The sequence below is a fragment of the Apostichopus japonicus genome, chromosome 10 (assembly GCF_037975245.1).
Source record: "Apostichopus japonicus isolate 1M-3 chromosome 10, ASM3797524v1, whole genome shotgun sequence".
Lineage (NCBI taxonomy): Eukaryota > Metazoa > Echinodermata > Holothuroidea > Aspidochirotida > Stichopodidae > Apostichopus > Apostichopus japonicus.
In genome coordinates, this window is record NC_092570.1 from 3,057,868 (window position 1) to 3,080,959 (window position 23,092).

The following is a 23,092-nucleotide window of genomic DNA, read 5'->3' on the forward strand; positions in this document are numbered from 1 at the left end:
TAAACATTCATGTTACCTCATAAATATTCATAGAATCACAAAACTCTCACACGATGTCACAGAAACTCTACACTGTCGCTGGTGCGCACGACAGAACAGATGAGTACGACCTCCTTTATATATTATCAGCCGTTCATATTCGAGCGTAGTCAACCTGGGACACTGTGTGGAAGCTCGCATTTTTATAGACACCTAAAAGTTAGGTGCGCAGTAAATATTTAACTTTGTACAACCTAAGAAACCAAAAAAACATAAAAAAAAGGTTAACATCTGATTTGGCATAAGTTTTCATCCGTACATCCTTATATCGTCCATACTGCACTGTGATTGGTCAAGGCTCTGTATGACCTTTGAACCCTGTTGGAAGGTGGTAGTCTCTGCTGAGCCTCTACCAGTTTCCAAGGCCAGCCTTCAAGGTTAAGAAGTACACCTGAGAGTTAGATGGTCTGATCGAAGCAAAGAAGACCTGTTTGATGAAAGACAAATGCAAAAACGAAAACATGGTTATGGCAAATCATGACAGAATAATTCCGCTGTACAATATGCACCTATGAACCTATACATATATTTGAATGTCCTACAATTTTTTTTCCTGGATTAGAGGGGAGGGGGAAGGAGGGGAGAATGAGGGAGCACAGAAAGTTTAAATTGTCAATAGCCAGTCTGTTCAGCCATTCTAATCTCTTGCTGAGATTGAACTGTGTAACATTATGTCTGGTATCATTTTCATTTAAATACAATTTAATAGTACTTTTTTCCCATAAATGGGATGGGTGGCAGTTTTTTTGTTTTCGTTTAAAGTTATCAAGGTAATTCTCTCTGTAGTGTCTCTCTAGGGGATAAGTCAGATGGGTGGGTGGCTGGGTCTCTATGGGATAAGTCAGATGGGCAGGTCTCTAGGGGATAAGTCAGATGGGTGGGTGCATTTCTAGGGGATAAGTCAGATGGGTGGGTGGGTCTCTTTAGATCTGAAAAATACACACCTTGTCATTTCTTTCACAGAGGAATCGCAGCTGCTGACTGTGTTTGTGCATAAACACACCGTCCAGATGTCCCGTCTCTGCTGACCTGATTTCGATGGCCTTGTTTCCCCATCCCATGATTTGTCCGGTACTGATGTAGGCTGTTAGAGAGAGGAGATGTCATTAACAAAAAATGTAAAGAAATTGGTGTCATCTATCACAATCTAAGTGAATTAATTAGGCATTAGATCAGCGAGTGAACAGCTGAGAGCGAAGGATAGCTGACTAGCAAGACCTAGGACACTTTTGAAATGGATGGTTTGGTAATTTTACCATCAAGTTATTGGCACAAAACTTACTTGATATACTAAGAAAGTGTCAAAACCAAGTTTATGAAAATCTCTTTTGTTCACAAGTTAGTACATATACAGGGGACTGTTTCTTTACTGTGGAGTTGACCAAAGACTTTTACAGAGATATCGCAATACACCAAAGCAAGAAAGAGGCCCACAATCTGTCATTTCCATTTACAAGCATCTTTCACCTCAGGGATTGGGGTTGTGGGGTAGGGGGCGGGGGGAGACACTGTTACACTTACCAACAGAAGTTGGAAGTTCACCCCACTGCAAGATAACATCTTTGAATGTGTCACCATCTGTATTAATGAAGACACCTTCATCTATATCGGGAAGAAAAACATAATATAAAATAAAAAGTCCTTTTACAGCAGTTGGCCCACATTTTGCTACAGAAGGAAAACCTTTGTAAACTCAGTGATGTTGCCATTTTGATTTTTACCATACTCACTACAATGACTGATATATGCCATCTCACCCAATTGGCCAATATACAGTCTTGTAGATCAAGGTCAAATACTGACAATGGGTTTGAAATATCTCAGAACTTTCAAAATGTTAAATAAAACATTCCCGTCCTTAATAATGTTCACACTGCTACATTTGCTTTATCGTTCTATCAATAATCATAACCCTCTTGCTTTCACAGGTTATTTTAGGTACAATAAAGATATACATAATCTTACCACTAGGCAGGCTGGTAGCATGCACAAATCCTCAAGCTAAATTCATACCTTGTCATTTCCTTCACAGTTTATGCAGAGCTTACCTTATCGAGCTAATACTTATTAGAATTCTTTGCCTAATAAAATGAAACTTCATGCTTCACCATATTCATTAAAAAAGAATATTAGTACTTATTATGCAAATAGCTATTGAATATTCACTTATACATAATACTGTGTTACCTCGAGTTTGCTATATATTTCACACCATTTGATCTTGTGTTTTAATCCATTGATGTTAAATGTTCTTTCTTTTTGTCCCTTTGGTGAGTGGATCTACTTGCTAAGCCTATTAACATTTTTTTAGACCACATCCTTTCTCTTTGCACATTTAAAATTATATTTATTGTATAAAAAGCATACATATCCAACCTGCATTGTATGTATATTGAGAAAAAACAAAACCAATGATATGAAATAACCATCTCATCTGACATTGATACAACAATTTTAATAAAAACTTTGTAATTGTTCATGTTTTTTTTTGAGGGGGGGGAGTGGGGGGGGTGAGAGATGTATGCCTATGTCTATGAAACATGTACCAGTTTTAATACTTTCTGTAGTGTCCGTGGAGGTAATATTTCTACTGGTTCATTTGTGTTATATATGTATGTAGAATTGTAAATTCTCTTCATCTTTCATAAAAGGCATTTTTATGATCCATATTCAAAGTCTACTTACTGTTATAACATAAAAGAAGATGCTTCCCACTCAGGTCTGGTAAGATGACAATGCAATGAGGCTGGAAGGACCCAATCACCTCCTGTGGAAGGAGAGAGAATAGAAAAATATTAGGCAACACCGTGTTAAAATCCAAGGACACGTCCTGTTTCTTCCTACATTTTTTGAGTTGCAATTAACATATATTCATCACCACTTTGTCACAACAGAGGGAGAATAGATTAGAAGGGACTGTGTTGGTTTAGGAAATCAAAGGGAGGAGTATATGCAAGGAGAGAGAATACATTAGGAGGCATTTGGGTGTGGGAAAGGGGAAGGGGAGAGGGGGGGGAGTGAGGGTTGACGATAGAAGTTTACAACTCTGGAAATGGGCGATGACAGATGATGGAGGTCGTGATTATTTAGCTTATAATGCTCAGTAACGTAAGACTTACGGGAGAAGGCCTATAGATATCTTTGACGGTGGCAGAGTCCAGATCGATAACGTGGAATCCTCCCGCGGATCCGTAGATCACCTTCAGTTTCTGCTTGTCTTCGATGGTTAGATCGACGATCAAGGGTCGGTGGTTCAGGCTGGTGAACGACTGTGTGCGGTAAACGTGAAACGAGACGACGCTCACAATAAAGGGCAGTACGCTTATCACAAAATCCTTGTTGTCAAGGTGACGTAATATAAAATACAAAGCTGCATGCTGGGTTGCAGTAATACTGGAATGATGAGCATGGATGGAGCATTATTTAACAAATCTTCACCACCCTCTCATTTATGATAAAGGTATGAGCTTAAATATACCACTTATACAATGACTCAAAAACCAGTATAGCTCCAACACAAGGTAACTTCTTTTATGGCTTTAGCAACTTTTAGCACCGCATATTTCGACACCAATACATTTGTAGCGAAAACGAGGTAATACCTATTTCACCTACCCCTCCCTTTCCTTTCCTTCCAGTTAAAACCACTCTTCAGTACAAAAGCAATAAATCCTCCTCCTGTCCCTCTTCTTCATCCTATCACCCCACCCCCAATACACCCCACATATCTCACCACCTGTTCCTTCAATCTCCCTTTCTTTATTTTTAAGTCCCATCACTCACCTTGAAAGCCATAAACTTGTGGTAAGGCTTGGGAGCCCACGCGTAGATTTCGATGCTGTCCTTCAGCGCAATCACCAAGAACTTGATTTTATCGTATTTTACAATCTTGTAGTGGATGCAGCCCTCTAGATCACCGACCGACACGAACCCCGCCTTCCCCTTGGCTAGCAGGGTCTACCGAAACGACATTAGGATATGAAAGGTAAATTGCAAAACTATACAGGGAATACAGAAAAAAAAATTAAGTCTGAGGAATTAAAAAGAAATTTCAGAAGTAGATGTGAGAAATTATACCTACCGACCATTCCGTAGTGTTCGTCAATCTCACAACACTATGAATATACATGCCACTGAAGAGGCCTGTTGCATATCATTACCATAATTGTATAAATGAAACATAGATATGCAATGAATTGATGTAGATTCAACCTAGCCGAAAGTTTCGCTTGAGAAGCTTGTGCAAAGTCCAGTAAAAACATTCTTGAAGTACTTTTACTTCAACTAACATATGCTGATAAAAAAGTTTTACCAGTAAATTTAAAGTATAACGTCTTAAAATTTAATCGATTAATATCTTTGAAAACTGAGAAAGTCATTTACTCACCCCATTGTCTTCATTTTTGACAAATTTCTGTTTCAGCCAAGACAAATAGTATGTCCTTAGTTTGTTCTTCTTTCCTGAGGGTAAAGAATAAAAATTAAAGAGTTATTTATTGAAATTACAATTTTATTCATCACGGTGACCCCATATAATTCCACAGTTTAAACTAGAATGCAAAATGCATTGAGGTTTCGATGACTTCAATGCACTAGACTTCTGCTTGTTAGAATAACCAGAACTAGCTGTTACAATAACACTATGGCATGATAAACACAGGTCAGTCTACTGTACATGGCTATACACACCTCCATCAAAAACAATAGGGGTCCTGTACTTAATGTTATGAATCCACACACCAAGTATTACAAAACAAACCAAACCTTGATCTCTAATAACTTCGCACATTAAGGTTGCAGAGGAGTCAACTTATGGACAATTTAGATTGGAATATGCCCACGAAACTTCAAAGAATCAACTTGAAAGAAGCTAATACAGGTCACTGGAGGTCAACCTGAGGTCAAAGGTCACCCAAATGCAGGTCGACTATTGGATTACAATAGCGTAACTCCCAACCTTGATGGACATTTGGTTCTCAACTTATTGCAAAAATACTAGTTTTTGACCCCTAATTGACCTAAAAAATCATAATAATATGGTGTCATACCTGCTATGCACACAAGTATGTTCTGGCTCTCCTGAACATCCATTTGTTGGAATCTCTTCCTCGAGATAAGGGGGTACACCTTGCCCTCACCGGACCTGTCTAGGAGCACCATACCGTTATCAGTCCCGATCAATAAATTGACACCTGAAACAAACAATGAAGAGAGAGGTCATCATTTATCCATGAGAGAAAGAGGGGCAGTGGGGGGGGGGGGGGAGAAGAGGGAACGGAGTGAAATGAATGCCAAGGACATAAATTCTATATCAACTCCACTACATTAAACTTAAAAACTAATATCTTAGGTTTGGTAAATTTTTGACAGCACTGTCATTGACCAAATCATTTTGAAGAGTAACTCAACTAAAGCCGGTGTCAGATAACGATACAAACCTATTAGTTATTTTAATAAATTATATCCACTGAGATATGAAAAGAAACTAATATACACAACAAATAAAAGGAAAATTAACATTAAAATACTTCATGTAGTCCTGGCAACGACATATATGCAGTTAAGACTTGCTCGAGTCTTCAAGTTTATTTTTGCCACAAGAAATGTTAAAGCCCAGATAATCCTTTAGAATGGAGGGACAATAACAACACCTTTTCGGGAGTTTATGATCAATTGCAAAATAAACCTCCACAAAAGTATATTACAGTTTTAAAGTGACGTGAATATTGCCAAGAAGAGAGAGTGAGAGAGAGAGAGAGGTGAACACAAAGCTTCTGCAACTTCTAATTTTGTTTACCACCGTACATTCATAATGGATTCATCCTGTAGTCAAAAATAAACCAACCAATGAGATGACAGATTAATCGCTACATCGACTTAGACACAAATTATTTCGACAAGTTGATGGTTGGTTTTGGCACACACTAACTCTTAGGTTGGAGAAGTGCTTTATAAATGAGTAACAGACAACTCAGCAACAGACAACTCAACAAGTTCAGCCTTAGGCAGAGAAATTCATCTTTCCTATTTATATAACAGGATACACATGAGATGGATATGGAACGTCAAATAGACGGTTTATCTTCCATCATTTATAAATTTCTTAAAAGAGATGGTGCATTTGACACAGATAACGTTTTACTTTTTTAAATTTTGGCACAGCCAGGGTGAAATAAAGATTTTAGTGGACCATGGACCACCTTCTATGAAAGACAGCCCTGGATCACATGCTCTCTGGTGGAACAAGAGGCCCCTTTAATGTTATCCATCTGATATTTTCTTATCCATCAAGTTCCCATCTGTTGTACCATACAGCAACAAGGGTGCTTGTCTGATTTTGCTTGTTGTGTGGTTAATTTGCTGATTGCTATTAAGCATACTTTCTGAGGGATTCAGGTAGGGGTGGGGGGGGGGCGGGAGGGGGTTATTTGGAAGTTACCCGAGTCCTACATATCGGCACCCTTGGTCACAGTGTAATCAAATGTTTTAGAAATAACTAAATTGTCGCATTTACATTAACAATAAAATTAATCATAATAATACCAACTGACAACAAATGACATTGTGTGTAAAAATATGTGAAAGGGTACTTTTGGGAAATAAACTTCCAATGGACTGAAAATAACCCTTATTGTCCGGCAAATGACCACACGAAACATCGGGGATTGACCAAGGAGAGAGGAAGCTATCACGACCAGCAAGAAACAAATAACTCACCCCACAGGGAAGCACAAAGTATTTCCGAGTTGAATTTCTTCCTGTACTTTCGAATCTCTGGCAAGTCTGTGATGCTGTCCGGCGTCCTAGGCTTGACGTTGACTGAGATGTTGGAACCCCTTCTGACCTGGGCCAACGGGTCGTTACTGGCAGGCTGGTTGGCCCCGAATCCGTAGACGGAGAACGAGGCCTGTTTACGCATCTGAATCTTCTGCTGGTTGGTGATGGCCAGTTGATACTCCTCGGACAGGGCTTTATCCTGGACCCCGGACCGGCCGCTGGAGCTCTGCTGTTGCGGTAACAAGTCCGGCAGCACGTCACGGGAACCGGAACTGCCGCTACCTCTACGGTCCACATCCTTGGACTGAAATCAGGAAACGAGTAAAAATTAACTCCAGGGCCTCGGAGCAAGGTTTTTGAAAAGGATCTGACATTTTAAAAATTGATTTTATTTTGAACTCTGGTAAATTGGGATGTTATGATGTGAAAAGCAGGCTTAGAATATGTGGAATTTTAATTACCCTTATGGTAGACAAATTATCTGTTGGCACCTCTTGGTTTGTGTTTTCATGGGGGGTTTTTTGTTGCTGTATTTTTGAACACCACCCTTCATAATAATTTTGCAGTCCACAACGGAAGCCTACTAATTTATTTTCAACCTGAGAATGTAAAGTTACTCCTGTTACAAGTCCCAAAGTGTGCAATTGAGAAACACCTGAAACTGTTGACACATTTGGCATGGTTGCACCGTTGGCATGATAACACCAGAAGTCTGCATATATTACACATCAAGATTGGCAAAACTCTTGACCAACCAACAGTAAAATAAATTAAATAAATAAAAATTACAGCTGAATATTGTTAGCACATGTTCCCTAGTTGAAGCTACATAACATTACATGCCAACATGGAAGGGATCTTTAAATTTAGCTAACTGCAATCATGTCACCAAAAATTGACAAAGGTTTTCTGTCAAAATATTGAACTCTCTCAGCCATCCCCTAATATGTTGCTTTGAAGTTTGTGCTGTTACTCTCCACCCCTCGACTACAGAGCTGTTTGTTTTCGGACCTGTCTCTCACCGTCAAGAAACATTTTTTGACGTTGAAGGTTATTCAAAGTCAAATCAATCCACCTACCCTTCTATCAGGCACGGGACTCCTCCTCAGCTCGTCCATCGACGAGGACAGATTCGGCCTTCTGGCTGGGACTGGCGACTGTCTGGGTGAGTTACGTGGCGACTGGCGGACTTGAGGTGGTGTTCTGGAGGAGGGAGGTCGATGGTACGGTGGGGGTGGGCCATCTCTTCCTGATCCTCGCGATGGGGCAACATCAACCTGTTGGGGATGGAATTATCTTTTATCGTTTGCTTCCGACAAGACAATATATGACTCTCTCAACTATGTAATCAGAATGTAAATCTTTTTTACCGGCATCGATCTCTTTTACTTCAAATCCTATACCTTTTTTTCTTTTTCCCTTTGGGGGGAAGGGGGATGGGGATGGGGTGACCAGTTTAGCGATCTTCTAAAAATGAAAAAACAAAGAGTTAGGAGGAGGAACCTTAGCTTGATCCATCATTGAAGTTTTACTTTATCGCCAGTAATCAGTTTATTTTGGTAAAAATTGTGGCATACAGGAAATAGCAATACACCTACTTGCTATCAAAAGACAAATAAAAAAAGAAAGAAAAAAGGGCACATATAGAAGAACAGCTCAGATGACAAAATGAAACTGTTTGCTTTCAGACTTTAACAAACTCTAGTCTAATTTGCATATAGGATTAGGAATGCTCTTTGTTATAATCAGCTATTAGCTACTGAAGCTGCTAATAGCCTGACCATTGTTTGGGGAAAACAGTGCTTAATAAGAGTTTCTGTTGAACAATGGAACCCTGTTTTATTCTTGAGTGGGTCATTTGGGGGAGGTAACCAGTTCCTTGAGAAAGAAGCTATCTGCTTACCTGGTTCTTAGCCTGGCTGCTGGATGGCTTACTCACAAAGCTGGTTGACCCTTCACTATTCAACTTGTCTTGACTGCCTCTAGAATCTGATGAACGAAGAAAAGATGATACCCTCAAAGAATGGTTCCTTCGAGTAACTTATGAACAGCAAAGTGGGTGCTAAAAGGAAGCTATGTGATTGATTTTGATATATCAATTGATACATATATGTTTGTTGTGCTATATACACATGTAACCCTATCTTTTGTCCTTTTAGTAACTCTTACAATTAACAAACATTAATCTGTAAAGGATACCATCCCCCTTGTCCCCCTTATCTTTGTCAACTACAGACCAACCCCCCTTTCCTCCTAACAAATAAATATTTCAATGACAAGTTTTCTTACTTTCCCTACACAAAGAACTTACCACAGTATTAAATCCTTAACGATGGCATTTTAATAATTCGAACATTGTCTGTTTCATAATTCATTTATTCAGTATTAACACTGTAATCACCAATTCTTTTTTTTAGTTTCAATCTATAAAATCTTGGTCCAAACTTACCTTCATGAACAATAAATGTTTCTAAGGTGTCAAACGCTGACGGCGGAGTGGGCCTGTAAATAAAAAAAGGAAAGCAAAACAAAAACAATCAATTTCTCTCAGTTTCATTTTAACGAAGATGAACGAACCAAAGCTCGTCTGACGTCTACATCATCTTTTGATGGACTGCGTCGAGGATCGTCACGTCCCCTCGCAGCGAAAGAGTCTACTATTTTCATTAATCTGTGTTTTGATTTGAACTTAATCTGTATACGAGACAAGTTTCCTCGTACAATGTCATCAATCACGAGAAGGAGGAGTATATACTGAAATTAAATCCAAGGATGGTGTGATTTCCCTTCACTGGAAAACCATTCACCATCAACTTACGGAACATATTTGGGCTGCTGGATCATGGGACAATGTCAAACGATGCATGCCACATGAATGTTCCATAAAGAAGGAATTTTCTGAAAGCAGAGTACAGCCTACCAGCCTAAGCTAAGACAAGACTGAATTAGTATAGCTTGTTGCTATTTTTCTATTTTACTAAACATTAAACAATTGCTTTCTACCAATGCATTTCCCTTCAAAGGGTCATATCCAATGCGGTCTGTTACCTGTGTACATGCTTTCCAATAGGTAGTCCTAACAACACTGTGTACATACGTAAAATCACAAAGTGTCTTGGTGTATTAGCACTCTGTTAATTGGTCAATAAATGCCAACCAACCAAATTCAAAAATTCATCTTCGAAATCAAAATACAGTTCTTCTTTAGCTCAGACCCAAATACAATACATGCAGTCACCTTTTACTGATCTACTAAAATGCTTAATTTAACCTTATAACTGTAGAAACAACAATAATAAGCAAATACAAATAATTAAGTTTGAAAGGAAGGTATTTTTTAATGAGAAGTTCCTTCAAATTTTGAGGAGAAACTGGCTTTACCTGATTCTCAGGATTGTATTGTAATGTAATATCCTATAGTGGTTTTCCATTTAGAATTTTTGGCGAATGCTTAACTGTCAATATGTCTTCCTCTAACCGTTTTGGCTGCTTCAACATTTATCCGCAACAAACATTTCAGAGCAAAACCACAAATTCTCCCGATAACGAAAACTCCTAATAGAAAGGGACAAGATCAACTTTCAAAAGTCAATGGATGCCAAAATTTTGGCCCAAACAAAAAGACTTCGGGGAAATGAAGCGGTGGTTGTAATTTGTCACCCGAAAACGAGTCCCACTGAGAGCGACTTCTCTAGAAATCCTGTCGACACAAATCGTTTCCATCGCAGCGACGGTTTGGAAACTTTGTTTACAGATTTCTGAGGCGGCATTTATTCCTGATATGCATATAAGCATATATAAAACTTAATGAGGGCACAGCTGTTGCCAAACTGCCATTTCAGGTACAAACAAGAGATACCAGCAACTAATATTCCAGCTGTCATAAAAACCCCTGAATTTGGCATAAATGACTAACACTGTAGTAAGGTTTATACATGCAGCCTACTGCTGTTTGGGGGTGATGCCAACATGTTTTTTAAGGCTTGCAAAAAAATTCAGAGGATATTGTAAAGAAGTTTTGTCTTTGAAAAAATATATTACATAAGGAGAAAATATCAGGACAATGCATACTAGAATATTTTATCAATAATCTAAATAAATTAAGCAATTCAGAAGAAATTACTTAATTAAGTATGTTTAGAAGTAATTACTTCTGAATTCAGAGTTTAAATAATTATCATCCATCGCAATATATTCCAACTTTGTCTGATACTGACATTACACTCCATGTGTGTATGTTATTTTGTATGCTATATATATGTATTGTTCCTGTTACACTCCATGTGTGTATGTTATTTTGTATGCTATATATATATGTATTGTTCCTGTTACACTCCATGTGTGTATGTTATTTTGTATGCTTATATATATTGATACTGTTACAGTCCATGTGTGTATGTTATTTTGTATGCTATATATATCTATACTGTTACACTCCATATTGTGTATGTTATTTTGTATGCTGTATATTGATACTGTTACACTCCATATTGTGTATGTTATTTTGTATGCTATATCAATACTGTTACACTCCATGTGTATATGTTATTTTGTATGTAATATATATTGATAGTTTTTTTTTAAGTTGAAAGTCTATTGTTGATGTTGATGATGTTGGTAACATGTTGATAATAATATATAAGATATTGTGTTTTGTGTTTGTGGCATTGCTGAAGCCAGAACGGTGCCATCTGCACCCTGCTCCCAAATCCCCTTGTCCCTCCCTCCCTCCCTTGAAAGATGCAACTTACAATGGTTGTGGCATTGCTGAAGCCAGAACGGTGCCCTCTGCACCCTGCTCCCAAACCCCCTTGTCCCTCCCTCCCTCCCTTGAAAGATGCAACTTACAATGGTTGTGGCATTGCTGATGCCAGAACAGTGCCATCTGCACCCTGCTCCCCATCCTCATCACTGTCGTCCTCATCACGGCTGGCTTGGCTGTTTCGTCCTCCTATTGCATTAAGTTGAGCTGCTAGTGCAACCAGATCCTTGATTTGGTTGGGTAAAAATAAAAATAAGGAAGAGTAAGTCATACCAGTCCAGGTACAATAATATGGAGGGAGATAAAAAAGAACGCCAATTACATATATGAAAACAGATTCACTGCGGTACTGTACATCAAAAACTATTCAAATCAGGTATTTGGATAAACTGTGCCAGCAATTCTTGAATAAATCCATGGGGAAGTTTGGGGGAGGGGAACAGGGGGGGTCTCAAGATGAAGGTAAAAGAAATTCATGTGCTCTTCATGGATCTACTCTCATCTACAACCCGGTAATATAAGCAAATAAGATACACAGGGCGATCTTCTAGAGAAAGGTAAATAAAAAAATCATGCATTCTTTTCCTTGCAATGCCTATCCTTACCGCGTCATCTTTTAAAATAAGTTTTTTTTTCTTACAAACGCTTCACAAAGTAAACAACAGACAGTGACTGACTCAGCAAAGTTTATGTATTTTAATTGTTTGTTCTTTACCATAGGATCTTTAGCTGGTCCCTGGAAGCTCGCTGGCCTGGTCCCCCTGTTGGCCCTGTGTTGGGCTGAAGGGCTGTGGCTCAACTGTGCGACCTGTGGTCTTGATGCTAGAAATCAAACAAACAGAGGGAAACATGAATGAATCTAGCTTACGTGATTACAGTTAAATTCTGCGTAATTAATAATGAAATCAAATTTTTCAAACAAAAGCGCTTTGACACAAATGAACCTATACAGTAGTTCAGTTTATCAAATTCAGGTTTGTAAAGTACAAAATATGTAAAAAAAAATTGAAATACAATTGTCAACATGTTTTTGAGAGCGAAATTTTCTCACCACCAGCTGAAAATGTTCTGCACTGATGTGGAGATTAGTCAGAATAATATATTATATATTGAAACATATTGACATCATATTGTAAAATATGTAATACTGTATTAAATCTAATGTGTCATTTTCAAGGTGTTTCATCCCATTTCATGGACTTGATATATTTTGCAAATATTCGCTAAGGCAAAATATGCAAAACCAATCAATATAAACTGGAAACTTCTGCTATTAATATAATCGGCATAAATTTGTCAATATTTTATGCAAAATATTGAGGGTCATTGTGCCAAAATCGGTATCGATTATTAATGGAAAGCTCTTCTGCTGGTTTGCCTGCTGAAGTACTCTGAGATGTCAAATTAGACTTCCAGGCATAAAAAGAAGAAGCATAAAATTGTGTTTATCGTGAAATATCTTTAATAATAGGACATGATCATGTACTTTTAAAACTTTGACTTCTTCAATCCACATCATTTGAGTTATGTCAGCACAAGAAAAATATGACAGTTGTGTCTTTTTGATTCCTTTTTAAAACTACCTTTTACAAAAGCATTCTTGTTTGATGTTAATGACAATGTAACTTGACCATTAAAAGTTATCTTTGTTAAAAGTGTCCAGAACCTATTGGTAGTATTCAATGTGTTTTGTTTTATTTACATTAGCAGGATATATCACCAGATTAAATGGTTATTAAGTAACATTGTCATCATTAATGTGGATATACTCATTAATTTGTTATAATTTAAGGCTTTTGATATATACAGTATAAAATTATAACATACATTTGTACATAATTAAATAAAAATATTAAAACCTGACATTTCCCGTATAACAAAAATTTGAACTGGGAAGCTGCAGATGTCCTTAGATGAATTGCACCATATGATCACTTTATGACTATTGTTTGCTTAACACCAACCCAACTGCATCCTTGCCAACTCCCACCCTATACCCCCCGCCATTTTTTTTTTAAATGTCCATGGGAATCCTAGATGATGCTTTGTTCAACTAAGGCACCTCTTCATTAGAACTCTTTCACTGTGAAATAATCACCAAGATCTTTATTCTTCCATTCTCCTCCTCCTTACCACTCTACCCTACCCATCTGGAGAAATTCTGGATACCTTCAAATTCTAGCAGTGACTTCAAAGTTTGTTACAAAGTTTCAAAAAACAACTATTTCCACTGGACACAACTTAACTGCAACTAGTAGGTACCATCTTTCATTCAGACAAAATACTATTCCCACACTTCCCCCTCTCCCCCCCTCCCAACCCTCCAAGAGCACAGTCCGTAAATGGCCCAAAAAATATAGCTCCATGGAGGTAGAAATACAATTTGAAGAAAAATTGATCTGCAGTTGTATACCAGAATTCTACCCAAGTTTGCTGAACTTCTACACGATTCATAGAATGCATACAAAATAGGTCATAAAGTACACAATATCTCCATGGAAACAAAGATCCTTTATGGGCCTGACAGTTGCTCAAATATTATGAAAATAACATTTTTTTTCACCTAAAGTTTGTAACTGCTAACCAAAGACATACTGTACGTGTGCACAAGTTTAGAGTCATATCTAAGTTCACTTTTTGAACCGAGCTGAAAACATCCAATATATATTTCTCCCCTTTCTTTGGAAAATGGGTGAATCCATCATATTAATATTCAGTCATGCAGGAACTGTAAAACTGATTCCATTAACACGGTAAGTAAAGCACACAATAACAGCCGATATATAAAATGACTCAATTGAACTGTTGCCATGGTGACATAATTTCAGTGCAAATTTCGTTTTTATTAGTTTCAAAAGACAAATATAATTAGTAATTTGAATATTCAGACAGAGGCAAAATCAGTATATATGCATATTGGTCTTTTCTTCTGCCAAGTACCTCTGAACATCTGCAAGCAGTGTGCAATCTACAGGTTTCTCTTCTGTTGGAATATACTAACAAGTAAGTTTGAAAAGCTCTGTGGCAACAAATTGCCACCTACATCTGGCAAAACAGGTTTCCGTAATTCTGTTTCGGAATTCCAAATTTGACATCATTCCCGATACAGTTTATGAGAGAAGCTGGCACCAAGTTTATAGATATATTCAATGGGTGAAGCGATTATGTGATCTCTGACTGTGTGCTGTAGATAGCCATGCTTGATTTACATATCATACATGCATAAGAGTCATAATTCGAAACGTATGTAACCGTGGAGAAATTCCTCGCCAACACCTGTGTAATTTTCCTTTTTAGGTACCCATGTAACATTTGTGACAACTCTACTTTTCATAGCAAACTTTTTAAATCTTATCTACAGAGGAAGTAAACTTATCTTCATAGGGTAAGGTTAGGTCAAGAAAAAAAAATTGGGCTGTTACTCTCTGATATTCTTGGTCTAAGAATGCTCTGTTCCAAACTGTCGGCCATTTTGTTTTTGCATTACACTATCCTTTGCACTACAGTTAGATAAGTTTGATCTAGAATGCTACTAACTTCCCCCCTTCTTCCTTCAAAACATCCTCCCCTTCCCCATCTCCCTATAAATTATCACAGGGTAACAATTTGTAGTCAAAGAACGTCAACATGCTTCCCACTAATTCGTGCCAAAAAAAAACCTAAAATATCCACACAACCCCTGAAAGTTTGGAAATAACCAAAAACCATTATGAAAATAATTAAAAGATTTAAATACAAGTAAAGCAACCAGATATTGTTGTCCCAAAACAAAAACAGATGAAGGATACATGGTGAAGTATTCAAAGAATAAAAAAACCAATGCTCTGATTGATAGAATAATTGGTAAAAAATAGGGGTCTTATGATAAAAAAATATACCATAAAAGTGTGTACTTTGCTACACCCCCAAAGAGAAAACACCCCCCTCCAAAGAAGGGGGGAGAAAAGAGGCTAATGTATTTCTATGAAATACCTGACATGAGTTATAGTTTACTGATCTCAAAATGCTATTCTGATCATATGTAAAATATCAATCACCATTTTATTTCTGAGATATTAAAGCACAATTCTTTAAATTTGTATGGTTCAATTTGTATAATATGCTTTTATTACTCCATCACTGCATATGCATCTCGTCAAAAAATTAAGTCTCATTCTTGCTTTAAGAATGAAGAGGAGACTGGCTTCAGCGAGAAATTCAACGTTTTTTGGCCCTAAATCCCTTAGACCTAGAGGTAACGAGACATATATTTAGATCTAGCCCATACATAATTAAAAAAAATTCCTGCCGAGAAAAAATATATGATGTAAAGTATTATAATTAGTCGAATGAGAGGCGATGTTAACCACAGCAACAAAAAAAGAAGATTGAGATAAAAAAAGAAGAAGTTATTTCATAGTCGCATGTTTTGATTCGACGTCAGTTTTCATGCAATGGTTACTGAGTGAGAGAGAGGGAGCTGTCCAGGTCATGCACGGTACCTTTAAGACTTACCCATATTTTGCCTTAGTAAAGGCATCGGTTTTGGTGCCTCCATTGACACCACTAATAAAGGTGTTGCTGGTGGTGTGTGATCCTCTGTGAGGTAACAAACGTTAAACAATAGATACCTCCTTCAATTACATTAATTGTTCAGGTAGATTTTTTTTTCATTCAAAATGGCTACATATGTCAAGCGTTCCTTCTATCCTCTTCTAACTAAACACGATTGTACACTGCATGGTGGTTTATCCATTATTTTTGTCGCCAAAATGAACGTAGATGAATAGTGATAAAAGCAGGACAAATGTTTTGCAGTCCCCCGATTATCCGAGACGGCCAGATTTCTGTTTAGACGACGTAAATAAGCTTTTCAGGGTCGTCCAGTGGACGACTATCTGTTTATATCACAATAACGTTACTTTGTAACTCAATACCCTCCAATGGATAAAATGATAAATTGGTAACTTTGGAGATACAGAAACAAATTTAAAAAAACAAAAAGGAAAGAATGAAAGCAAGAGGTATGCCTATTATTCACCCAAAAGTGAGTTTTACTGGCCAAAAGCTGGTGTCCTATTCACAACACTGAACATCTCCTACAGTGTGCATGTTGATCATTCTTTGTTAATTCATCTCACCTTTTGGGCATAACCAAATTTGCTGTTCGGACAACCAGAAAACATCCTTAAAAATTTGCCTTTGTAAAAGCATAGTTGGTTTAGACTTAGGAAGAAAAAAACTAACAGCACAGAGATTTTTAAACTACAAGGTCAGTAGTAAAATATTTCATCAAAATTAAAATGGACATTAGCATATCAAAAGAAAAATACACACAAGAAAAGACAAAGAAAAACTATTTTCACAATCATGAGAAGAAAAAAAAACTAGCACTAGACAGGACAGCCAATATTTGCTGGAAACAAGTTTAAAAGCAATATGCAAACAATTGAAAAGATTTGAACTTTTATTCGAGTTTATATTTTGAAGCATATTTTCAGGTCAATAACAAAAGACAAGCAAATAACTGTACACCATCAGTACTCATGCAGCGATAACACAAAGCCTTGTGTTTGTTACCAAATATCAATAAATTGTTTTGGGAGGCTTTTGCTTCAGTAGTGTCACATCTTAAATTAACTTGCAAGTGTGAGTTTAAGCTGCAGAAACTGACATTATTAAAAGTTCATTCTCATCACATCTTTTACAACATTTCAACTGTAAATACAGCCCACATTTAATATACTCAATCAAAATAACAAAATATTTGACAATCCCATGATTAAACTTCTATTCAGTTGGTGTTTTTGTGCTTCACTTGTTGTTGTTAAATGCAATCCTCACAGTGCTCATAAAAACCTAAAATACTGTTTGTTTTTTCTCTTTGTTTAGCAGCAACACTGCCTCCCCTTTTGCCATTGAACCTCTATGACCCTCACTCCAGGACCCTCTCTAACCTCACAGAAATAGCAAACAAATTCAAGACAGAAAACCATAGCAAACATAACCTTTGGGGATAGCAACTCAAAATTCTTCAAATTGGTAGATTCATGAGGGATTGAAAGTGAGATGTATCCCAAAAGCTAGAGTTGCAAGTGTTCAGCAATTGAGGGGAGACAGGTAAGTGAGGAAAAAAACAGGTAAGTGCAGAAAAACATCTTGTCCACTGGCAGAAAAATGCAGCACAGAAGACTATTCCACCCTTCTACATACAGTATTCAGCCTCTCACAGTTTGCAAGCAACTCTTGGGTGACGTGTGATGAAAACAGGGCAAAACAATGGCAAATAACGACATTTTTTCCATCTACAGTATTGATTGAGGTTTCCAAACCATGTTCAACATATTTTGATAAGCAATCAATGAACTAAAGGGGTTTCGTTATATTACATCGACAAATTCCAATTTCAACTTTTGTAAGTAATTCACTTTAATTTGGACACTTTAATGTTGTTTACCTCGAAATAGATTACTTGATTCAAAATGCACATTTCAAATTGACCAGAAATTAATTGGTATCAAAAAAGCTCAGTATGACAACTGTCCAACCTAGGTAAAAACACACATAAAAACTTAAAAATATTCCATAAAGAGCAAAAACCTTTCCTCTCATGCAGTTACATATTTAAATCATGGACAGAAAACAGACAGTTTGGAAAGTTTTAAAATCAATTTTGGAGAAAAAAAAGTTAGTGGCTAGAACAGGTTTTGAGCCACCGTCCTCAGGAATAACACCCCTTTTGTACTCTATCAAAACGGATATCCAATCTTTCTATGATTGGTGGAATTATTTCATTAAATTCCCATTTCTAGGGGTGTCACACGGTCGGAAGCCACACTTATCTTACATACAATTAAATGTTAACTTTATTGAAAAAAAATCACACCTCAGTTATGACACATCCAGCTGATATTAAAATTCCCCATTTTGGAAAGAGAATAATTTTTGTATATGAATTATTTAATGACATTTTAATAAATGCCAAAACAGTCATTTGATCCAAAATACAGGATATTACCAAACTTTAACTTTTCAGTTTCATAACAACTATTTGTCACAGATTTACTTTCAACCAAAATTTGAGAGGGAGCCATTTCTGAAGTGAAAACTTCCAAAATATTACAAGGAAATAATATGTTAGTGGAATCGGATATAACAGGAAAACTGATAACACTACAATGCAGCTATTAGCCTGTGAAACCCCCAAAAAAAACATTTCCTGTTTGTATATTAACTAAACATTGTGGGGTCAAATTTTGGGGGTTACAGGGTTTATGTAATCCTTGAATGAAATATTCATGCATAACAAATATTGCTAACCAGTCTCAAAGTTTTCAGTTGGTTAAACACTACTAAAATGGTTCCAACTTCTTAGTTTTTTTTTTCAATCTTAAATGCTCTCACTCTCTCCTACATTTCACAACTTTCTCCCCTTGCCCTTCCCCTCCCCAACCCCCCTCCCCAAACATTTTAGTTTTTGCTAAAAATTCCTTCCTCCTGTTGAGGATTTCAAACTTATATACCCTATATCTGCTTAATGTGTGGTGATTGAATTCACTTAATAATGCTTGGTTATTGCATGGAAATTGGAAATGTGAGTAAATTTTCTTGCATCGCTAAAAGAACTAAATAAAAAGAAGGCTAAAATAAGAAAACTAAACAGGTTATAAAAAACAGAAAGTGAACTACAGAGATTTAGCTCCTAATCTATCGTGCAAATTGCATCCATATTTACGTTCCATATCTCATTCCATATTAGTGAATATGCTGAAAATTCCATGCAAGACTAAAATTGTCTAAGTGGCTCTCCAGATGAGACCATCTATCTATTAGTGATCCTATTTCAGTAATGTCTCATGTACTCTCTTTAAGAACGACTCCTACATAGGAGGGACGTAGAGGGGGGGAGGGGAATGGGAGACTAGTTGGGGGGAGGGGAATGGGAGACTAGGGTGACAAACAGGCAAGCCAGGTGCAAAATGGGAAGTTATAGTCAGTTTTAACTAACTTTTCAGAATATGAATATGAATGAATTATAAATTATAAATGGGTTTCTCCCCTCCCCCCCCCCCCCGGATAACAGAGGCTAAGTGGGATGATTTTAAAATGAATCTATTGAAAGGTAAGAGGAGTGTTATTGAGGAATGCGACTGAAATGGACCGGGGTGGGGCAGGGGTGTGGGCATAGAAGTTCATTCTGATATATATCCATTCATGTTTATTATACAAACTTTTATTTAGTATAGTGGATGCTTACTGAATGAGGGATGGGGATAGATTTAAAACAAAATATAGAGGTGGAAGAAGGGGGAGGGGAATAAGGAGGGTGAATGGGCATATTGGATGGGGACTAAATTACTGCAAAAAACCGGTGTGGTATTTTAATTATTTGAAACTGGTTAGCTGCTTGTCATTACAATTCACTCATCATGCTGACGTAAACATTTACCTCAAGACATGCACAACTGAAAAGTGAAGGAGGATGATCGCTTACAGTATTATGCGAACTCCAGATAAATACTAGACAATAATTTAGAATTCATTTCTCTTTTTTGCAAACATTAACCTAAAGCTGAAACAGTGGACTTAGCATAAAGTTCCATAAAGTGAAGCTTACCTATCGCTTGACTGAGCCTTCCTTGGTTCTTCTGTTGTTCAGCAGCAGAACGTCTTGATTCTCTCGGAATTGGACTTATCTCGGCCTGCTCTGGCCTCGGGTCATCCAGCCCTCTTCTCCGCCCCTCCTCCGCCTGTAGCCTCTGGAAATTCTTACGTAGAGTAGACTCGGTTGGCCCGGGGAGTATTGAGCTGAAATGTGAAAGAAAGAAACATTAGATCGAAACTTTGAAAATCACAGGAAAACAGGAAACATCATACCTGGAAAAATTACATCTATTTTGAACAAGGAATCAAAACGTAGAGAAGACAACCCACCTGTGGATGAAAATATCCAGACCAAATTTTGACCACTGGAAAGAGGGTTCAGTTAAATTACTGATATGTAAGACAAAGGAACCCATTGTACTCTGGTTCAAAGTTTACAATATTCATCTTTTAGAAATATGGCTTAGAAATACCAGACGAGAGACTGTCTTTGTTTTCCTCTCTGTTTTTTTTCCACCTCATGGTATCAGATAATAACAGCTTTTCTTGATAGCCTTGATGAGAGGCGAGGGAGAGTATCTTACCTTGGTTCTCCCTCATCTTCCACCGCTTCATCCTCATCACTTTCATTGCTGTGATACTCATAGTCTGTGGTAGAGTCATCGACTGCAAAAGAAAAGAGAAACAAAATTGATAACAATAAATCAAAAAAAATATTAAAATAAAATTGTAATAAATGGCCGAGATTATCTACCTATCATTTAAGAGCCATTGCTAGCTTATTAATGAAATGACCTTAATTCTAATGTCTCATTTTCCATCCAGAGACCCCAATGGATAGTGACAGAATGTGGCAGATGACCCATCATGGTTGAGACAGAGATCAAGAAAATTTGGGTTTCCTTGCCAGGGAAGGCACTCTTAGTCTTGTACAGATTGTCTTGATAGCTTATGTAATTCACAGAAATGTTCATGGGTCCCTGTTCGGCCTTTACAGGCCACTGTTACACTGGTGGACACCCATAGACCCGTTTAGCCCTCACAGACACCCAGAGTTAAACGCAGACCCTGAAAAGGTCCATGGGGCCTGTTCGAGAAAGATGGACATATCTGAATGGCCTCAATGAATGAAATGACCCAGCACGTAAACTATGCGTGCCTCGAATGTGGCATTCACTTATTATCCTGGCAGAACGATGACATGATACGCTGCGTTCACTTAGTATGGGACTGGTCTTTCGGGTCACATCACAATGGGTTTAACATTTTTGATATATTTCTATGTACATGACAGGTGATAGTTTTCCATGTAGCTGACTGTATTATGCAAACATTCTAACCCAGTAGTCCCTAAACTTGTAGGTCCACGATCCACAGACCTTCTAGGAGGACTGTGTCATGGCCCACCAACCCCCCCCCCCTTCCTGTCCTCAGAATCGAGGCTTAGAATGCATGACACCTAGCAACAACAAAATTGCAGGTGTCAAATTTTCAGATATCTGGAAAATTCTTGCGACCCACCGAACAAATTTCGCGACCCACTTTTGAGGTTGCGTCCTATGGTTTGTGGATTGTCGCTCTAAACAGAAGCAATAAAACCATTTTCCTTTTGAGACTGCATAATAATTTGTCTCATCTGCCTGTGGGATGATCTGGCATAGGTAAGAAAGAACGCACAAATAAACAAAACTCACCTCTTTTCTTCTTGGTTCTGTCTATATGGTCCTTGAGTTGGATTCGTACCTGCCTCTCGTTCGGGATATCTTTGATGTAAGGGTGCTTCAAGAGTTGCTGTGTGTTTGACCTACTATAGTAGTCCTTTACCAGGCACTTGTCTATAAAATTTGTGAATTTTTTGTTCCTTTAAGAAGAAAGGAAAGAAGAAAGGGTAACATGAATATCAACTCTCTCATCCATTCTCAGGTGGTTCGATATTGAACGTAAAAATATTATTGAAGATCAATATAAAAAATTACATTGCAGAGATTTGGCATTACACAACACAGGTTCTTGGAATTTCATCCCGTTTCTTTCTGATTTTAATGCAGATATCATCTCTCATATATTCCATTTCCTTTGCCAGATATATATTCTAAATAACAGCTCCCTCACTTTTAAATGAATAAAATTCCAGACTTTCTCAAGATAAAATAATAGTTATACCATTTACTGTGAAGCTTACACACTTAAATGAGGGACCTAATGTTAAGAAATTCTAGCTACCTTCAACAGGCAATAGCAAATAGTCTTGCAAAATGTATGCTAACTGCAAACGCTAATCTGTGGTGAGCTTTGATCGACAAATATACATCACAGGTGAATATCTGTCCAAAACTGACACTCAGGACATAAGATGTTCCTTTTACCGAATAAGAACTTTTTATAGGCGAGAAAATATATCTATCAGAAGTGCTCCAATGAAGATTTTTTCAGACTTTTCCAGACTTAATTATCAAATTGCAAAGACTTTCAAGACCCAGTAGAGAGTCTTTTTTGTTCAATTTACTCTACTTTTTGCAGACTTTTCCAGTATCAATTATTTTCCAATTTTCCATATCTTGTGGGAACCATGTCTCTTCAAAGCATAGTGGTGTCTGAGCTGCTAAAATTTATATTCCCAATAAAACACACAAAGAAAGAATTGTCCTTACTAATGTCTTATATTTCAAACAAATGATATAATATTCATCCATAGCCAAGAATTTCAACCTTTATGAAAGATTTCTTTGATAATTTTTCTGTCAGTTGACTGTTATGATCTGCCTATATAAGGTACAAAAGTCATTTAACATTCGACAAATCCCTCACGGATGTTTTTTCATCAAGAATTACTTTTTTGTGAATTGTAGAACCATTGCTTTATAGCTAGCTCATTATTAGTACTGTTTGATTGCCCAAGACGATTGAATCTCTCTCCAGGAAGGCCCAAAA

The 23,092-nt window shown here is 37.3% G+C and overlaps 1 protein-coding gene across 2 annotated transcripts in view; it reads right to left on the reverse strand.

Annotated features, from left to right (window-relative positions):
- Positions 1-387: 387 nt before the first annotated feature.
- Positions 388-23,092, reverse strand: part of LOC139974884 (serine/threonine-protein kinase mig-15-like) — a 56,331-nt gene continuing 33,626 nt past the window's right edge. Inside the window, exons 10-27 of one of the 2 annotated variants that reach the window (XM_071982397.1) lie at positions 21,856-22,022; positions 20,746-20,827; positions 20,175-20,365; positions 16,073-16,156; positions 12,294-12,400; positions 11,665-11,804; positions 9,266-9,318; positions 8,720-8,805; positions 7,896-8,093; positions 6,757-7,120; positions 5,088-5,231; positions 4,427-4,500; positions 3,823-3,996; positions 3,159-3,308; positions 2,725-2,806; positions 1,561-1,641; positions 984-1,123; positions 388-466 (exon numbers count right to left, since the gene is read on the reverse strand). In XM_071982397.1, coding sequence (XP_071838498.1) covers positions 389-466; positions 984-1,123; positions 1,561-1,641; positions 2,725-2,806; positions 3,159-3,308; positions 3,823-3,996; positions 4,427-4,500; positions 5,088-5,231; positions 6,757-7,120; positions 7,896-8,093; positions 8,720-8,805; positions 9,266-9,318; positions 11,665-11,804; positions 12,294-12,400; positions 16,073-16,156; positions 20,175-20,365; positions 20,746-20,827; positions 21,856-22,022 — 2,395 coding nt within the window. In that variant the 3' untranslated portion in view covers position 388. The remainder of the gene's footprint in view (positions 467-983; positions 1,124-1,560; positions 1,642-2,724; positions 2,807-3,158; positions 3,309-3,822; positions 3,997-4,426; positions 4,501-5,087; positions 5,232-6,756; positions 7,121-7,895; positions 8,094-8,719; positions 8,806-9,265; positions 9,319-11,664; positions 11,805-12,293; positions 12,401-16,072; positions 16,157-20,174; positions 20,366-20,745; positions 20,828-21,855; positions 22,023-23,092) is intronic. The other variant, XM_071982398.1, reaches the window with a different exon arrangement.